At 39.7% G+C, this 19,870-nt stretch overlaps 1 protein-coding gene across 1 annotated transcript; it reads right to left on the bottom strand.

Annotated features, from left to right (window-relative positions):
* Positions 1-431: 431 nt before the first annotated feature.
* LOC118805894 (WW domain-binding protein 11) lies at positions 432-18,758 on the bottom strand. Its single transcript, XM_036567044.1, has 12 exons — positions 18,534-18,758; positions 16,134-16,213; positions 15,930-15,961; positions 15,754-15,847; positions 12,198-12,394; positions 11,957-12,090; positions 11,017-11,147; positions 10,699-10,875; positions 9,155-9,268; positions 7,649-7,924; positions 7,282-7,467; positions 432-1,373 (listed from the first exon to the last, which is right to left on the bottom strand). Exons 2-12 carry the CDS (start codon positions 16,195-16,197, stop codon positions 739-741), a joined length of 2,040 nt encoding a protein of 679 aa, XP_036422937.1. The 5' UTR covers positions 16,198-16,213; positions 18,534-18,758; the 3' UTR covers positions 432-738.
* Positions 18,759-19,870: the final 1,112 nt, after the last annotated feature.

The raw sequence follows: 19,870 nt of genomic DNA, 5'->3' as shown, positions 1-19,870 counted from the left end.
TACAATTCTGAAGTTTTAGAATTTAACATTGCAAAATTTAACACAGTTATAGATAATCTGTCTTTTAACTTCTAAATTTTTATAATGAAGATAAAAACCTAAACACAAATAATTTCTACATGCTATTTTTCAAGTTGCAAGTGTCCTGATTACGCTAAAACTGACCTGTCAACTCGATAACTGCAGTGTTCATTAGGGTGTCCCATTTTCTTTACTTCACATTAACCCAAAGATAGCTAGCTAACAAGCAGGTAGGCAAACAACTGGGTAAAATCTTGATACCTAGTATATTGACTATAATTTGCCACAGATTCATCCATAGATCTATAGTCTATTTAAAAACAAAGTTTGCTGAATAAAGCTTTCTAAAAGAACACTGACATCTTGTTTTTTAAATCCATTGGTCCACCATTAAAAAAAAAATCCCAGAATTAAACATGAGGAATGAGCCACAAAGTTTATTCAGAGTTCAGACACAAACAAATTTATCATACTGCTCCCCCAAAACATCTACTTACATAAAACGATCAAACAAACTTCTTATATAAAAATGTTTCTGATGCCTTTGTAAATACCTTTGCAAATACAATGATTTAAGCAATCGGTGTTAGCACAGAAATTAACTTAAAATTCAGACCTCATTGTAAGAATTACAATTACTAAATTTTTCACCCAAAAGCTCATACTGTAGCCTTAACCTCTCCTCTTTAGTCATCTTTCACCTTTTTCCCCTCCATCTCACAGCAGCCCCTCCATTTCTCTCATGAAAGCCTCGTACACCTGGTCCTTGGTCTTCATGCTGGGTGGGGCAGGGTTTGCTCCAGGCTGGGCGGGCGTTACTGAGGCAGGTACTTTCTGCCCCTTTCCCACCCTCTCCTCTTCCCTCTTGCCTCCTCTGTCGGGTGCTGCCCCCTGCTGGCCAACACGGTCTCTGCGGACCCTGAGCGCTGTGGGGACGAAGCGTGTGACCTCTGCTTTTGGGGTGATAATCTGTGGTTTTGCAGAAATGGTGGCAGTGCCTGACTGGCCGGCCACTCCAGAGTGGGTGGTGACACTGGTGATACTGGCTCGTTTCTCTATAGTGTGGGCATGCCCTGAGGGGTTGGGGGGTGTTGGGGCAGTGCCTGGAGGGGGAGGTACCAGGGCAGAGGGGCGGATAGACATAGAAAGAGAGGGAGGAGGCAGGATGGAGGGAGTGATTGAAGGAGCAGTTTGAGTGGTCTCGGTGGAGGAAGAGGAGGAGGGGGGTGGTTTCTGACGGGGAACAATGCTTGGTGGTGCGCTGAGCACACTGGGGTTCAGAGGGGGCGGGAATAGAGAGAGGGGAGGAGCCATACGAGGTGGAACAGAACGTGGAGGAGGGGGAGGAATACCTAGAATAGAAAAAAATAAATAAAAAAGCACAAGTGATGTTACAGGCCAGATGGGATCTTGTAACAACAATACACATCTGGGGACAAGTTACAATTTTGGTTCTGGTTTGCAAAATCAATCACTAATAAGCCAATGTTCACAGGCTTTTCCTTTAAAACTCACCCATAAATTCTTCCAGTCCATGCACTTTTATCTACAGATGCAAGATGTTATCAGAATCATATTATGGCTTTGGACAGATATAGATGTGACCAATATTTAAAACTGGTATTTCATGACATTTATCGCATTTATGTGCAAGAATGTTTAAGCAATGTTGGGCTACTGCACTAAAATGTCAATGACATTTGCGATTCTCATTTACATTATGTGACTGAAACAGGGAAATACAGACAGTGGGACATGGCAGGGTTTTGCACAAACCAAAAAACTATGAAAGAACTTCACTTCAACGTCAATGAGAAAGATGATTTCAGCTAATTCTGTTTTAGTTCGGCAGACAGAATAAGCAGTGCTGGCTGAAGTGTTGAGCTGCATTCTGAAACCGTTGGTCTGAACTGGTAATTGCTAATATATTTAAAAATGCAGACATCACGCGCATTGGTTATTGCCATTTTCTGTATGATGAGCTGCTTTAGGTCTCCTATGACAGGGCTGTTAGGGTGTGATCTGTAAAATATTTCATTACATGATGTTATCAATCATACAGAAGCTATTTAATTTATTTTTGCTTTAGCATTAAAGGTAAAATACAGAAAACCAGCCTCTCTTGGAATGCCAAGTAAGATGTGTTTGTATTGTTCCTTTACTGTTTTTCATCTTCAGGAGCTTTCAGGAGTTTTGTTGCTGTGTGCTTAATAATATCTATCCGTTTTTAGAAAGCATGAATTAGAAATGAGTAAATGTTTTATGTTTTTTATAAAGGAAAAAAAGACAAAAATCCTTGTCTTTTTAATTTGTTGAATGAAACATTATTGTCTGACTAATATTTGCAGATTTTGGGTTCCCAAATAAATCAATTTATTTAAAGTCATAATGGACCAGATGATTAATTATGTGAATAGTTGTTAGTTGTAGCCCTAGTTCCAAATTCTTATGCATCAGCATTGTATGAGATGTCCCTGAAAAACCCCTTATCGGTGCGTCTCTAATTTTACCATCCTGAGTACAATGAATATTACAGGCAAAACAACAAAACATGAGAAAAAACAATTCCATGAAACTACTTAAAATAATTTGTATAAAAGGAAATATTTTTCCCCAAACATAGCTTCTAATTATTTAAACACTACATTTACTCTGGCTGTACTGTTGCAGCTGTGAACGGCAGATGCCACATACAGCTGCAGTTAATCCATAGACAACTTATCATTGGGCCAGAGTGTTACAAATCCAAAGTGTAGTCTGGTGTAATAAAACTGCTTCTCCCCTGTAACAGTAAATATTTTTACTGCATATCATGTGTTCTCCGCCCAAGGGCAGAATTTTCAGTCACACTACACACCACTAGCGACCAGCTTTGCTGTCTGTTGGACAATGTTGACTTGTGCATCTTGGACTGGTTGGATCAGGTTTGTAAGAGCAGGAAAACAAAGAACGGTAAGCAGGAATACTCTAGGACACGACAAGATTGTCTCATGAATCACATTCAATTTTTGGTGAATTCTTGGCTAATCTTCAGTCTGACAATGTCTAACAAATGCACCTGCAGCTAACCCATTTCACAGTGGCAGTTAACTTTCTCTGTTAACCCAGGTGTAAATACCCAAAGCATGATTAATCCTTGTGAATGTGCAGATGAAAGTGAGATGTTTGCAGCGAACAGCATGAAACACATGCAAGACAAGCAGCTAAGGCAAAAAATTTACATCAATGCCATTTTATTAAGCATTGTTATTTGCGGTTGTAAATTGCTTTTTCTTGTTTATGTAACATAGATTTCTTATTCCTCTGCTGAACAGTACTATTTTGATATTTTCCAACACTTGCTTGTTTGCTGCAGTTGTCATGAAGGGGTAGCTAAATGACTGCTGTCCATTTTTCTTTTTGTTTCTTGATTTTTATGTTTAGCATAAAACAAATTAACAGCTGATGACTTTTTGATGAAAAATTGAAGAGATCCACCTCTGCCCAGATTTGGTAATCCCAAACTTAACCTGCCCTGGAGGTGTTGCAGCATAATATGCCATGGCAATGTAACCCAGGAAAAAGTGATTCACCACCATAAGATAGAAAATCCGGTGACAGATTGAACTAAGTTTAAAGTTAGATGAATAAGCAGTACTAAATGCTACAGTCCTGTAGTCCACCAGAGGGCAGCTGGAACATTTAGTCGAGTGATGAAAACACAAAATAACTGCTGTGGCCAAAGAGCTCAGAGTGGAACTGCTTTAAAAAGGTCACTGGAAAATGAGGTACAATGCAACCTTGTGGAGTAAAAATATTAAAGTTATCTAATCACAAAGTTGCATGCAGATGCCAATGGAACTAAAAAGCTACAGTGGATATAAAAAGCCTACACACCCCTGTTAAAATGCCAGGTTTTTGTCCTGTAAAAAAATCAGATCAAGATGAATCATTTCAGATTTATTTCCACCTTCAATGTCACCCATAATCTGTAGAATTCCATTGAAAAACAAACTGAAATCATTTAGAGGGGGAAAATAAAAATAACAAAAATAAAACTAGAAAAGGCAAGTTCGTGAACGAACTTTAAGTTGGCTTGAAAAAGCCAGTTAATTACGTTAAAACAAGAAAAACAAGAGTATGTGTGATGTGGGGTGTGTGCTGTGTGTTCATTGCGTGTAGTGTGTGTTGTGTTGAGTGTGTGGTGTTTATGTGGATTGTGTGTGATGTGGGGTTTGTTGAGTGTGTGCTGTGTTTATTGTGCGTGGTGTGTTGAGTTTATGAGGTGAGTTAATTGTGTGTGGTGTTGGGTGTGTTGAGTGTGTGTGGTGTGGGGTGTGTTAAGTGTGTGTGGTGTTGGGTGTGTTGAGTGTGTGTGGTGTATGTTGAGTGTGTGCTGTTAATTGTGTGTGGTGTGGGCTATGTTGAGTGCATGGTGTGGGGTGTGTTGAATGTGTTTTGCCTGTTGGGTGTGTTGAGTGTGTGTGGTATGGGGTATGTTGAGTATGTGCTGTGTGTTAATGGTGTGGAGTGTGTGATGTGTTAAGTGTGTGTGTGGGTCTGTTGAGTGTGTGTTGTGTGTTTATTGTGTGTGTTGTGGGGTGTGTTGAGTTTGTGTTGGGTGTTCATTGTGTGTGGTGTGGGGTGTGTTGAGTGTATGTTCTGTGTTTATTGTGTGTGGTGTCGTCTGTGTTGAGTGTGTGTGGTGTCGTCTGTGTTGAGTGTGTATTGTGTGTGGTGTGTTGAGTTTATGAGGTGAGTTAATTGTGTGTGGTGTTGGGTGTGTTGAGTGTGTGCTGTGTGTTAATTGTGTGAAGTGTGTGGATGTGTTGAGTGTGTGTGGTTTGTTAATTATGTGTGGTGTGGGGTGTGTTTATTGTGTGCGGTGTGGGGTGTGTCAAGTGTGTGTGGTGTGTTGGTTGTGTGTGGTGTGTTAAGTGTGTGTGATGTGTTTATTGTGTGTGTTGTGGGGCGTGTTGAGTGTGTGAGGTGTGTAGAGTGTGTTGTGTGTTTATTGTGTGGGGTATGTTGAGTGTGTGCTGTGTTTATTGTGTGTGGTGAGGGCTGTGTTGAGTGTGTTTGGTGTGGGTGCGTTGAGTGTGTGTGGTTTGTTGGGTGTGTTTAGTATGTGCTGTGTGTTAATTGTGTGGAGTGTGTGATGTGTTAACTGTGTGTGTGTGGGGCTGTTGAGTGTGTGGTGTGTTGAGTGTGTTTATTTACCTTAAATTCTGTGCCACCTTAATTTTATTGCAATGTTAATTGAAGCTCCACCTTAATTTCAGTGTCAGTGTAAACTTAGTGCTACCTTAAAAGAAGTTCCACCTTAAAATTCAGTGCTACCTAAGTGCAATTCCAACTTAAAAGCAGTTCCACCTTAAAAAAATCATCATGTGTGCTGAAACTGCTGAGCATTAAGCTGTGAGCATGTGCAACTTTGTGCTTGGTGCGCGAGTTTGTATGTGTGTGTGAGAGAGGTACCCATTGTGACATCACGTGTGGCATGTTGCCAACATTCCGCCCATTCATTCCCTATGGGAAAAAATATCGACTTTGAACAATAATTTTCTGAAAACCGTACGTCGGATCGCTTAGAAAAGCACAAGGACACTCCGCGGGTATAGGTCCTACGATCCTGCAAAGTATCATGGCTCTAGCTCGAAAACTGTAGGAGAAGTAGCCTTTAGTTTTTTGAGTATAGAATAATAAGAAGATTACAAAGAACAGCAAGTTGGCTTTTTCAAGCCAACTTAATAATGTGGTTGCACAAGTGTGAACACCCTCTTATAATTGGGGATGTGGTTGTGTTCAGAATTAGCCAATCACATTTAAACTCATGTTAAATAGTAGTCGGTGCACAGCTGCCATCATTTAAAGTGATTCTGATTAACCCCATATAAAGTTCAGCTGTTCTAGTAGGATTTTCCAGACATTTTCTAAGTTGCATTTTACAGCAAAAGCCATGGTCCGTAAAGAGCTTACAATACATCAAAAGGATCTGATTGTAGAAATGTATCAGTCAGGAGAAGGGCACAAAAAAAATTCCAAGGCATTAGATATACCATGGAACACAGTGAAGACGGTCATCAAGAAGTGGACTAAATTTGGCACAACAGTGACATTACCAAGACCTGGACGTCCCTCAAACATTGATGAAAAGACGCAAAGAAAATTGGTCCGGGAGGCTGCTAAGAGGCCTACAGCAACATTAAAGGAGCTGCAGGAATTTCTGGCAAGTACTGGTTGTGTAGAGCATGTGACAACAATCTCCCGTGTTCTTCAAATGTCTGGGCTGTGGATAGGGTGGCAAGACGGAAGCCTTTTATAACTAAGTAAAACATCCAAGCCCGGCTACATTTTGCCAAAAACTATGTCAAGTCTGCCAAAATATGTGGGGAAAACCTGTTATGGCATGTATGTTTGGCGTAAATCCAACACTGTGCATCACCAAAATAACAACATACCCACAGTGAAGCATTGTGGAGGCTGCATTATGCTATTGGGGCTGTTTTTCTGCAGCTGGAACTGGGGCTTTATTTAAGGTGGAGGGAATTATGAACAGTTCCAAATATCAGTCAATTTTGGCACAAAACCTTCAGGCCTCTACTAAAAACCTGAAGATGAAGAGGAATTTCACCTGTCAGCACAGAAATTATCCAAAGCATACCTCCAAATCAACAAAAAATGGCTTCACCAGAAGAAAGTTTTGAAGAAGTTTTGGAATGGCACAGCCAGAGCCCAGACCTGAATCCACTGAAAATTTGGGGGCAGACCTGAAGAGAGCTGTACGCAGGAGATGCCCTCACAATCTGACAGATTTGCAAAGACTGCCAAGTCAAGATGTGCCATGGTGACAGACTTCCACCCAAAAAGACTGAATGCTGTCATAAAGTCAAAAGGTACTTTAACAAAGTATTAAGGGTGTACTTAAAGGGTGTTTAAGGGTGTGCAAGGGTGTGCATATTTATGCAACCACATTATTTTAGTTCTTTGTTTTTAATTTTCCCATTCTAAAAGATTTGTTTGTTTTTCAACGGAATTGTACAGATTATAGGTCACATTGAAGGTGGAAATAAATCTGAATTGATTTATCTAGGTCTGATTTTTTACAGGACAAAAACCTGGCATTTAACTATGGTGTATAGACTTTTTATATTCACTGTAACTCTAAACCTTAACACTAAATAGAAGATAAAATATCTGTATGACAGTTTCTTTACCTTTTACTACATTTGTGAGCACTTGTGGACCTTACTAATGTGGTAAATATGTAAACATATATACCTGGTGGTGTAGGGGGTGGCAGTCTGGGTGGGGGTCCTCTTGGTGGGGGTCCTGGGGGCATGCCAGGTGGAGGTCCGGGTGGAGGGCCAGGGGGACGGCCAGGCGGGGGGCCAGGAGGCAGCATCCGGGGCATCGACCCTCTCAGAGAACCTGGAATACCAGGAGGCCTCAGGAACGGAGGTGCACCTGAGAAAACATATACCGCTCATTAAAGTTCTAACACTCCACATTCTTCTTTTATCTTGCTTTCTCAGCTTAATTTTTGCATTTTCGTTTCCACACAAGACACTTTTCTATGACATAGGTTCTTAAAACTAAAAACAACAGTACACTCACATATTTTGTTTAACCTATTTTAGTAACTCACCAGGAGGTGGTCCTGGGGGTGGTCCTGAAGGAGGTCCTGGTGGCCTCATTGGAGGAGCTGGAGGTGGTCCTAAAGGAGGAGGACCTGTGATTGGTGGAGCTTGCATGTGAGGGTGTGGCTGTTGTGCTCCGATTGGAGCAGATGGTGGGGGCGGTCTGAGCAGAATGTGTGAAGCCTGAGTGTCCCCAGGGGGGCCAGCTTCTTCACTGTCTGACTGCTCACTGTCTGTATATTCCTCTTCCTCCTCCTCTTCCTCTTCCTCTGGCACAGACTGCCCTACACACACACACACACCACATATTCACTCAGCAGGTTTTACTTTACTTATTTAGCAACAACAGGCCACTGCTTAGAAGTGCCACTGCAAAATACAAAGCTAGCCTGTATTAGAAATGGAAGAATCTACTGGCTACGTATCGGTATCGGCCAATTTTCAACCCAAACATGCGATCAGAAATTCGCTGAACGTAGCCGATTCTGAGAGCTTATCGGTGACTTACAAAATATGAGCCATATTTTGCCTTAGGTCCCGGAACGTAACTGCTGCACCATTTATGGCACCCTAACAAGAATCCTAACAAGAAGCTGGCAAATAGGAAGCCAACTTCAGCCTCGTCATATTCATTTGACTAATGAAAAACATTTTTTTTATGAAGTATATTACATATTTGGCTCCTGTATTCTCACTGAGTGAACATGTTTTTTGTCAAAGCTTTCAGAATTTCAGAAACAGGTGTAGAGATAAGTCAAATGATTCCTCTAACAGAAAAATATTAATAATATGTAAATGTAATTGTTAAATCATCTACGATTGTTATGCTTAGTGGAAATCCTTGTTTGCAGCAAGTAAGTGAATGGAAAGATCTATAGTAGATTGATCCAATGTTCATACGTTCCTGATGCATTTATTACTGAATGGAACTCAATGAGCACATCTAATCAATGTAATGGTCGGTATTTGGATGTCAGCAGGGTAAATCGGAGGTTTCTTCTTTTTTACTTTTACTTTACACAGGCTAACTGGAATCACACTTATTTGTAGATTTGTTTTTAGCCCATCTGTCTTTACACAATAGATATGTTCTCATATTTGCTGTCAGCACATATTTGAAGGATTTACACTTTGTTTATGTTCTGATTCGGTGCTCTCTATGGAACCATAAGAGCTGGACTAATTATGTTCAAGATGTCTTAAGAGGTTTTCATGAAAATGCAGAAATGAAAAAGCAACTGTGCCAGGTCTTCAAGATTTCAATGTTCAATGTTTTAGAGACATGATGAACAATACATGGAATGTATTCACATTACAGCACAACAACTGCAAAGTTCAAGCAAAAACTAGCTTGACTGTCGCACGCCCTAGTCTGTTTTCATAACTGAGCAACGGTCCGACAGAAAGATCACTCATGCTAGAAAAGTATGGTACTGTTTAGCTAGTTACACGTGTGCATTTATCAATTCATACCGTCTGCAACATGCTGATTAATTTATGATGCATGTGTTTACCTGCCATCCGCAGCATCATAGCCTGTAGAGGCGTAATGGCCTTCGTCTTTTTCACAACTCTCGTCTTCTTCTTTTTCACTGGCTGGGGCATGTCAGCAAAACGTACAGTCCGGCCTAGCAACAACAATAAAAATAAATAAATAAATAAATAAATAAATAACCACAGGTTAAGGCCATTCACATTAGAGGAGGTGTCCAGGGTTAAATTCATTCTACAACTCTAACCAGAAGCAAATAACAAGGGTACGTCGACTAAGAATAAAACAATCTGAGACGATTAACACTAACAGACTTATTTTGGCCATTTTCCGCCCCAGTTTAGCCAATTCCACCCAAAAGCCAGGACTCCTCTATCACCCGATGCTACAAACCCAGGAGGGTGAAGGCTAGCAAGTGCTTCCTCTGAGACTTGGAAGCTAGCCACAATATCTTTTTGAACAGCCACTAACAGCATCAACTAATTTGTTAAATTTCACCATGGGAAAACAGAAATTACACAAATAAATTTGTTCAAATGGCAACTTTGTTTTGACAAGATGATAAAATAAAGAAAACGTGCCTTATTATATTATACCTTGCAACTCCAAAACACGAATGCCTTAATTTGAGCACAGGGGTGTGACTAAGCATCAGAGGTAGTGCAGCTTTATTGCTAACTAAGTTAACTACTTTAGCTGATGTTAGCTAAGTCCAGAAACAGTGAGGAAAAAAATAAAAATAAAAAATAAAATAAAATTTATATATATATATATATATATATATATATATATATACACACATACATACATACACAGACACACACACACACACACACACACACCTGACAAACTAACATGTTGGTACATTGTCCACTGAGGAGAAAATCGCTCACATAGAAGAAGGACGAGCCTTCAACTGCTTCCAATATCATACCGGTTAGCTGTAGTGTTAGCCCATTAGCTCATCTGAAGGGCAAATCACATTTACACATTCAACACAGAAATATTCTAATTACCTTCAGCTATTTTCACGTGATAATATATGTTTTCAAATATATTTCTCTGCGTGCTGCTCCATATTTGTACACCACCAGCGCTGTGATCTAAAAAGGCAAGCCTACATGGGCATCAATATTGGTCAGAATGCACATCCCTAGCTGAAGTGAGTCACTTTACTAGCACACAGAAATACAGACCTAACAATGCGACATCACATGTTGTGAGTGTGTGCTGTTTCACGATAGCTTTGTTACAGGATTGGATCAGATTCATGTTTTTTTCAACCTTCAACATCCAGTACAGCATATTCTACTGATATCGACCCAAAAGCCGTTGATATAGATATGCCACCTTGTAAAATTAATCAGTCTTAATCATGTTTATAAACAACAATACTTTTGATACATGCAGACGTCTTTGCTGTTGTCCACACTGAAGCCTTAAGCTTGGAAGTATCTTCAGACTATCTGGATTACAATTTCACAGGGACAGAAATCATAAAATACCCTCATCAAATAAATATTTTGAGTATCTCTCTCCTTGTTTTTTTTCTTAACCTCTCCGCACCTCTCTCTCTCTCCTCATCTCTCTCTCGCTCTTCAAGTCGTTCTCCTGTGTTTCTTTTATCCAGAGGATCATCCCTTTCTCCCTTGCTCTCCGTGTCACTCTCTTCTTCTTCTCCATCTGAGCCGCTCTCGCTCTCACGCTCCACAGTGTCCATCAGCTCAAAATCAGCCTCCGCTTCTAAACACACATGTAGAAGGAAATGATAGATAGGGTGTCCTTAACATCGCTGTAGTAAGAGTATTATGAATGTAGGCTTGACAGATTGCAGTTAATTCATTTTACCCAAAAAGCTGGAGTATTTGAGGTGTGTGTGTTTACCTGCTCTTCGGTTGCCATAGAGCTGCAGTATTTGAGGTGGTGGGGGTCCTGGTGGGGGTCCAGGGGGTTTGCGTCCAGGTGGTAACCGAGGAACCCCAGCCACTGCTGCTGATGACAATGTCGTCCCTTTACTGAGAGACACACGCCAGCCTTTACCATCTTCACTTTTTGTTTACTCTTTAAACATTTCAGTTGCTTTGACTGGATGGAAGAGTAGTTTAGGTTTGGGAAAGGTTGTAGGTGAGCGAAATAAGGTATGTTTTGAGGTTAGATTTAAATATGGGGAAAGAATTAGATGGCCGAACTTGCAAGGAGCAAACTGCAAGAGTGCTCGATCACCAAAGCTATTAGGGTTTTTAGGGAACGACAGAATCAGACAAATGAGGGAGATCGTGAGTTCACATGTGTCTGTTAGCTGATGTACCAGCACTGGCAGAACTGACCAGGGGGTGGAACTGGCAATGACCAAATTGGGGAGAAAAACTGGGGTACAAAAACTAAAACTGATTGTCATACAGACAGAACAGAAAAAGGCAGAACAGATTGGTTGACTAATTGAATAATGGCCTGTAGATTACTCAATTATATAAATAATGGCAAGTTGCAGACACACTTTGGGGTTAAGCTTTTTCCTGTTGCAAAGTTGCTGAGCTTCAGAAATTGAGCTGTTACTTCTCAATCTGTTTTTAACTAGGCAAAGAGTCAGAACATGGTTAACCTAGACTAGGGCTAAGAAATGAAGATCCTAAAATAATGACTCATCTGTTGAACTTGTGGTAATTCAGTAAAGAAGGCAATGATTGTCCCAAAATTCTAATCCAATACAGGCTTCTGTACTGTAATTTCTGTCGGTTAATGTTTAAAGTTTCTCATTTAGAGTTACTGTAGGCAAGGATTACATTTTATAGGGTTGTTTTAGAGGTGGATTAAGGTTATTTACCCAAAAGCTGAGCTTTTCTTGAGGATGGATGGTGGCTGGGCTCCGGGCAAAGGTATGTCCTGGATTAGAACGCTGGACGGAGCGTGGGGCATCTCTGGTAGTGGGATACTGTCCACCTCTACAGACTCAGCATTCTGAATAGAAAAACAGAGAGAAAACTGTTATAAAACTACTAAATACAAAAACAATATCAACATTTAACTGCATAAACCAAAGCGGTGAGAGCTTCACACCCAGCCACCTTGACAGAGTCAAAGTACAGAGAGAGTTGTCCACGTTTAGTCTCGTAATCCAGTTCCAGTTTGCGCAGTTCTTTATAGGTGTCAGGATTTTCTCGCTCGTAAAGACGCACAATCCGCTCAAACGTCTCTCGTAGCTTCTTCCGCTTATCACGCAGCACCTTATCATTCAGCAAAGGCTGCTGCACTGGATTAAACTCTGAAACAGAAAGTGAGAGAGAGAGAGAGTGAGTGAGAGAGAGAGAGAGAGTGAGTGAGTGAGAGAGAGAGAGAGAGAGTGAGTGAATGAGTGAGAGAGAGAGAGAGAGAGAGTGAGTGAATGAGTGAGAGAGAGAGAGAGAGAGTGAGTGAGTGAGTGAGTGAGTGAGTGAGTGAGTGAGTGAGTGAGAGAGAGAGAGAGAGAGAGAGAGAGAGAGAAACAGTAACAAATAGTACAATAAGTTGTGCAAGGTGAACAATGTATGGTAAAAGCATAACTTAAAGAATATCCATAAAGAATATCCAATCATCCCTTAAACTTGTTATCGCTTGTGCCTCCATTGGTCTCTAACACTAGTGTGGCATGATGTTCTCAAACAATTGTCAAATTAGTCCAGAGTATCACAATGGTGATATGAAAACTAAATAAATCACCTATTAATTGCATTCAGTGTTGTTCAAAGTAGCACAATCACATGCATTTATGAGGTGACACTTGACTGAGTCACAGTGTAAACAAAGACTTTCATTAATAAAGTAGGTCTATTTTATTAACGCAAAATACAGGGTGATTTAAAAAGATTCATCTGTTTTTAAAGCGCCATACTTTACAACCGTGAGGCACCCAGGAACCAATCACATACCAACTGAAAGAGGGGGTCATAGAGTTTCTGAATGTCACCGGAAGATGGCTCCCTTCAGTCTGTGAGGACATGGCGACCCCTGAGCAGAAAGCGCTTTGCATTCTCCACTTCAATAAGAGTGAATCTGTCATAACTGTGCAACGTGATTTTTGTCTGCAGCGAACCTTCAACAGCTCAGAGCATTCGTCGTTGGTTCCACAACACTGGATGAGTACAGTAACACTCGACATGCTCAATCGAGTATGGGATGAATTTGGCTATCATGTTGATGTTGTCCGTACAGCTGGAGGAGGTCATATTGAGCACTTGTAAAATCACATAAACTTTATGCTCACTTTAAACATTTACAATTTACTGCATTATTCTGTAATGATTTACAAGTGAAATAAATAATTTTGAAACCGGATGATCTTTTTAAATCACCATGTATAGTGAAGGGAGTGATTGGAGAAGCCCCCCCTACTTACGTAGTCTTCATTCAAATTTACATTACATTACAATAATTTTAATAATTATAACTATTTTATTTATCAATGCAGGCACACCTATTCATGTTTTCTGGTCTATCCGTTTCTGGTGTTACCCAAGGGAAATAGGGTTTGCTCCTGGGCCTGGATTTCCCAGAGGTTTCTCTCCTATGAAGTTTTTTTCTCTGCCACTGTCACGATCGGCTTACCCAGGTCATGGCTTTGGACAGAATTCTAGTTTTTTGCTGTATAATGATGTATTTGGCCTGGACACTAGTCACAGTGTATTCAGCTTGGACACCAGAATTCCAGCTGTATTGCTATGTCATGATGACAAAGTATATTTGGCCTTGGAGGATGTTTTTGTTCTTTTCAGGAGCCGGAAAGGTTGGAGTGTTTTGGCTTACGATTGCCATGAGGAGTGAAACTTTTTTCTGCTGTGCTGAGGAGGATCCCCGTTGGGCGGAACTGAACAGTGTGGTAATGGAAACTGAATGAAGGACTACAGGACTGTAACAACGACCTATCTGAGTGACATACTAGAGACCTCTTCACATTCCATTATCTTCCTCAGAGACTTTCAAGGACTTAAGGGTTTGTGTTGAGGTCTTCATGAAGACCATTCATGATGGTCTTCAGGAAGACCATTGTCACTGTTCAAGAAAGACACTGTGACATTATATAATAAACTGTAATTTCCATCTAGAGGTTGTTTTACAGATAGACTGGAACGATTCAGGGTCAGGTAGCTGAAAATGAATATTTTAATCTGACACTGCCTCTATGACCTATATTGATTAATGTCATCCAATGCTCTTTTACTTAGTGAGTAGTATGAAGTCTCATTCTCAGAACCAATCATAGAGATGTTGATTTTAATATACCAAATCAGAAATAATGTATTTGATTACACCTGATTTACAAATACTTTGCATTACTGTTTACAGACAGAAGATGATCTGCAGCTTTTATGGTACTGTAATGGTGTGCTTTACTTTTGGTTCCATTTTGAAGCTATTCTTTTGAAGTGTCTTTTTTTCTTGTTGATTCATTCTTTGCTAAGCCTGTAATGTTGAAATGATTTTTTTAAGTTTTCGAGGTTTTCAGATTTTTCACAATTTTATAGTTTTTCCAATCTGTGGTACATTACCCTAAAACAGGATTCTATATGACTGTATGAATACATATATAGCCATATTCTTGTTATGCAACAGTAAAAAGAAATGCACAAGAATATTTTCCATAGACATATAATTAAGCATCAAGCCACTTGCAGCCATGTGTAACTGTAATTTTTTCACAGAGAAGGAGGATCTTGGGGGGATCATTCGGTTGCTGATCATTATTTTTTGTGGTCATTTCAAGAACTTTTTGTTGTACTATAATAAATATATATTATAGCACTTTTAATGCAAAAAACTATGTTTTATAAGTAGTTTTTGGTCACCAAATTACCACCGCTTCCTGCCCACTACATAACGCACTACATAGGATCCCAACAGTGCATAATATAGCCAACAAATGGCCATTTGGGATTCAGCCACAGCCATGCTCAACAAATAGTGCACTATGTGGTGGCAATGCTAGAATTTCAAACTTTCATGGCACACTATTTAGGGCTTATGGAAATTCAGCCTGGGTTTGATGCTAACAATACTTTAGTCAGATCTGAATGAAAAATGGATATCTGAAGAGTATAAGCCATTCACCTGATATTCTTTAGACTTTTAAATTGTCGTTTCACAGCAAAACATGAGTACTTCAAGAATGCAATGATGTGCAAATTTAAATCCTATATTTAATTGAAAATGGTACATAGACAACATATCAAATGTTGAAACTGAGAAATTATATAGTTTTTGAAAAAATACGCCCATTTTGAATTTGAAGCCAGCAACACGTTTCAAAGTTGAGACGGGTCAACAAAAGGCTGGTGAAGTTGTGCAACGATTAAACAACTGGTGGTTAAATGGCAACAGGATGTAACATGATTGGGTATAAAAAGAGCATCCCAGAGAGTCAAACATAAAGATAGGGAGGGGTTCATCAGTCTGTGAAAGACTGTGAAATAGTGCAATAATTCCAGAATAAATGTTGAACAGCAAAAAACTGCATCGAAAACAGACATGATTCTGCAGTGGCAATATAAAATAGGTTTACAATAACAACATATTGCACAGCATCGCAACTCCTCTGGAAACAGGGTTGTATCTTTAAATACCCCTCTTACACACTAAAATAGCTCTTACCCATTTCATCTAGTTTCTCCATGTCTCTGATGATCTGTCTGGGGTCCTTCATCTTCAGTACAGCAGCTCTTACCATCATCCTCTGCTTCTTGTTCTATCACACACATAGATAAATACATAATAAGTTTCCACATACACATTACACATATGCCTTTTGTTTCCTTGTTTTCCTTTACCTTTTTTAGCTCCCTCTTCCTGGCCTCCTTCCCTGCACACACACAGTGCAAAATATTTTTTTAATTCTTAAAAGTAACCCATTATTATTACATAATTATAAGTAATCCTGGCATTACTCAACATGTAGCCCAATACAATAGGGATCGAGCAGTAATAAAACCGTGGAATTGGCTGAACTGAGTGTAAGTGTGCAGAAAACTTACGAGCCTGATCTGTAGGATTCATAAACTTCCCACTCTTGGTGGAGGAGGTGGATCTGCGGCCCATGGTTGCTCACGTTCAACTGCACAAAATTAAAAAAACAAAAAACCAGAAAGTATGAAACATGGAACAGCCGACAGTCTAAGAAAACAAGATTTACCGAACACTTAACCTATGAGCTGGTGGTTCAGCTCATTTTCCAACATGGGGCATTAAAAAAGGAGTAAATGAAGCAGTCAATGCTTTTTTCTGAGGACATGAGGTCTAACTGCATTTTCACTAGGCAGGTTAGCTAGTTTGATGATAGACATGTTAAATTTCAAATGTCATGGTTTTGGTTTAATACATTTGTGTATTAAATTTTTATTTTTTAACTGACAGCTTATCTACCCAGGAAATCATCTACTCAGGTTAACTACAGAAAAATTAGGGCTACCTGCACACAATAACGAATAACTAACCTTCAATAACCCACCCAGAACTTCAATAATAACTTTGGCAGGAATAACTGCTCACTCACAGTTATGCAACTAACACACTGATGCAGCTGTTTATCCTGTTTGTTCACTTGCAGAAGGAAAACCACACCAAATGACGGATATTTCTACAAGACACTGCAAAATGCCACACAGTTCATTAAGGGCCAGTAACATGGAAAACTGAATACTGAGTTGAGATTGAAGAAGTATATAAACTCTGTTAAGGTTTCACATACCATTCATTCCCAAGTCCATACAGTGGGAACACTACATACATACAGAAACTAAGCTGAAGGCTGGTTTGATTTTATTATTTCCATGATGTCTTGAAAACACCAAATATACATATATCAGCCTATTCAGCCCATCACAGTTTAGTCCCATCCTTTCACACTTAAGTCACAAGATGAGTTTCAGACCGTACTGCTTTTTGAATGAGACACAATCTAGGGCAGCCAATCAGAACTAAAGTTATTTACACATTAGTCTTACAGACACATTAGCAAACAGCCCATTTAATTCTAAGGGATAAAGAAAAATTGGACAATAGTCACATAAAATGAATCACCACTGCTTTTGACACACAAAATGACACAAACATTATAAGTGGACCATCAGTAAAAATGCAAGAAAAGGGTAGAATATGGGGCCTTAAAGTAAAACTCAGACATGCTATAAAGCTCACTGAGATATGCAGGGCAAACTGTGGAAAAAAAAAAAATCGAACCACTATGAAAGGTGGACAACAGTGAAGGATGTGTAGGGAACAGTTCCCTTAAACCTTTATAAGATTTATAAGACAACTTCGCACAAAATTTGTTAGACCATCCTAAATGTTTTAAAAACGGTTTGAAGGGATCATCCCCCCCGCACAGTGGTGTCCACAATGTGCAGAAGCCAAAAAAAATAAAAAGCCTTTTTTTGCATCATTTGAGCCAAACGCTACAAACTACTTACACTTTATATTATATCAAATTTTTCCTGTGATTTCACATATGTTTCTAAACGTTAATGTGGCTTTCAGTTCAGGGCTTATATGTCTCTCCACATTTAAACAGACAGGAGTCTGGTTTTGTATGACTGGAAATAACTGCCCGGGAGTGTTGTCAAAGTTACCACCTAGTAGAGAGACTTTCCTATAAGGACTCGGCGAGCACACACTGCAGGGCAGCTAATTGGAACACACGTCATTTACATATGTTACTCTTAAAGGCAGAGTTATGAAAACAGGCCATTAATTTATAAAAACCCATTTTTTTCTATGCTGACCTCATAGAAAAAAAATAATAATAAAAGAAAAATGTAAGACCTGGGCCCTTTAATAAACTGAATGGCATCTTGCATTGTCTTGCTGGAATATCTGTCATGTGTTGTTTCTCCATTAAGTGAACAAACAGGATAAACACATCAAAAACCGCCTTTAAGCATCAAGGTATGCAGTTCGCTTAGCTGTCAGATTTTAACACTTTGTAGTAACTAAAGCTGGTTTAACTAACTCAAATACACCACAGTGAAAGCAAGTGGGTTCCTGTCTGTTAATCACAACTACTAAGGAGCTCTGAAAATGGATAACTGCAATAACTCTAACAGTACCTAGCTCAATACCTGATCCAGAACTCTTTAAAAACTAAAGGGTCAATTCATGTCAATAACAATAATAACAGTTATAACTAACGTTATAAACAGCGCGAACATCTCAGTGAGATAGCTAACGCTAGCTAGCTAGCTGCTTTGAGTAGGAATCCATATCTGAACTCCTAACTCCACCAATCCGTGTTAAAGCGTCTCCTGGTTCTGTTTAAAGCGCTAACTGTAACCTCATACTTCTCTAATATCCACAGTAGTATAATACACTAATAATATCGGTAACAGTTAATTATCAACTACATAAATGGCGTTAGTCAGTATTGTTAGCTAGGTTACCGTTAGCCGCTCGGTCCGTGGTTAAATCTCTAGCACCAACCCCACTGTTGTGCTAAATCAGCTCCTCCCCCGCTGCAGCCTGCGGTTTTACTTCTTCTGGATATTTATCCAATCTAGATTTGTGTTAAATTTAATTTTGCTCAATCGTTAGCGTTAGCGTTAGCATCACCGCGCTGTGCCCAAGCCGCCATCTTCAGTTCCCGCTAAATCTTCTTCTACGATGAGCAAAAGAGTGGCCACACATTTCACCCGCAGCGCCCTCTTTCGAGCCCACAGCAAGAGCGCTATGGAGACATAGTTTGGTCACATATCATACATCATGGAACTTTATTTCGGCTGGCTAAATAAAAGTGATACCATACTTGAGAGCTTCTTTCTTGAGCCTTCCATGAATCAGTGTCGACATATCGGTTATCTGTTTAGTTTCACATGCTTTTGAGCTTTCTCTGGGTAAGTGGGCATGAATGGGTTCATGGATCAGTGTACAAACAGTGCAGGAACAATGTATAAAATATTAGAAATATAACTACTGAAAACAACAGAAATCGTTTGAAGTTCACCAGTTTAACCCGATGGAAGAAGCCTGCAGTGTTTGGATTGGTTTCAGTGACAAAATGAAGCTTCATTGGCGATTATCACATGACTCCAGCGTTTGAAGCAAGCCACGGAATCATTGTATCGATACAATTCGCAGCATGTCACTGATGTGTCGACACTGATTCAACGCTATGGTATCAAGCATAACATAGTGACATGTTCACCTTCATGTCCTGGAGTCCAGAAGTACTTAGGCCCAATCCCATTTCACCCCTTGCTCCTACCACTCCATTTTGTGCAGTCACGACTAGGGGTAGGGTGAGAATTTCCCCGTTGTGGGACTAGTAAAGGATTATCTTATCTTACCTTATCTTGGTGTCCCGCTGAGATGGAAGGGTAAGGTTAAGTGTTAGGGCTACATGGCCCTCCAAACGAGTGTTCTTCAGAGCCACACTCCAAATGGCGTATTATAAGAAAAAAGAAAAACTGGCAAGTTGGCTGTGCAAGCAACCAAAGAAACCCACGAATGTAAGTATATTTTCCGTTAAAAATGATCATAACCATTGTATTATCTTAGTTTAATGTCGTTTTAATGATATCATAACAAGCATAAAAAATTGCTAGTAGTATGCTGATGTCTCGGTAGCTAGCTAACTAAATTTCCTATTCCACTTTAAATGATGCAGCAGTTAAATTCTGGCACCTCATTTAAGGCGGAAAGGGAAAATTCAAACAAGAAGCTTGCAAATAGCTGATTTCAGCTTCATATCACCGAAGAATTAGGGGGTGGGCAATAATAA

This window comes from Colossoma macropomum, unplaced genomic scaffold (assembly GCF_904425465.1).
Source record: "Colossoma macropomum unplaced genomic scaffold, Colossoma_macropomum, whole genome shotgun sequence".
NCBI lineage: Eukaryota > Metazoa > Chordata > Actinopteri > Characiformes > Serrasalmidae > Colossoma > Colossoma macropomum.
This window is presented reverse-complemented; position numbering and strand designations above follow the sequence as displayed.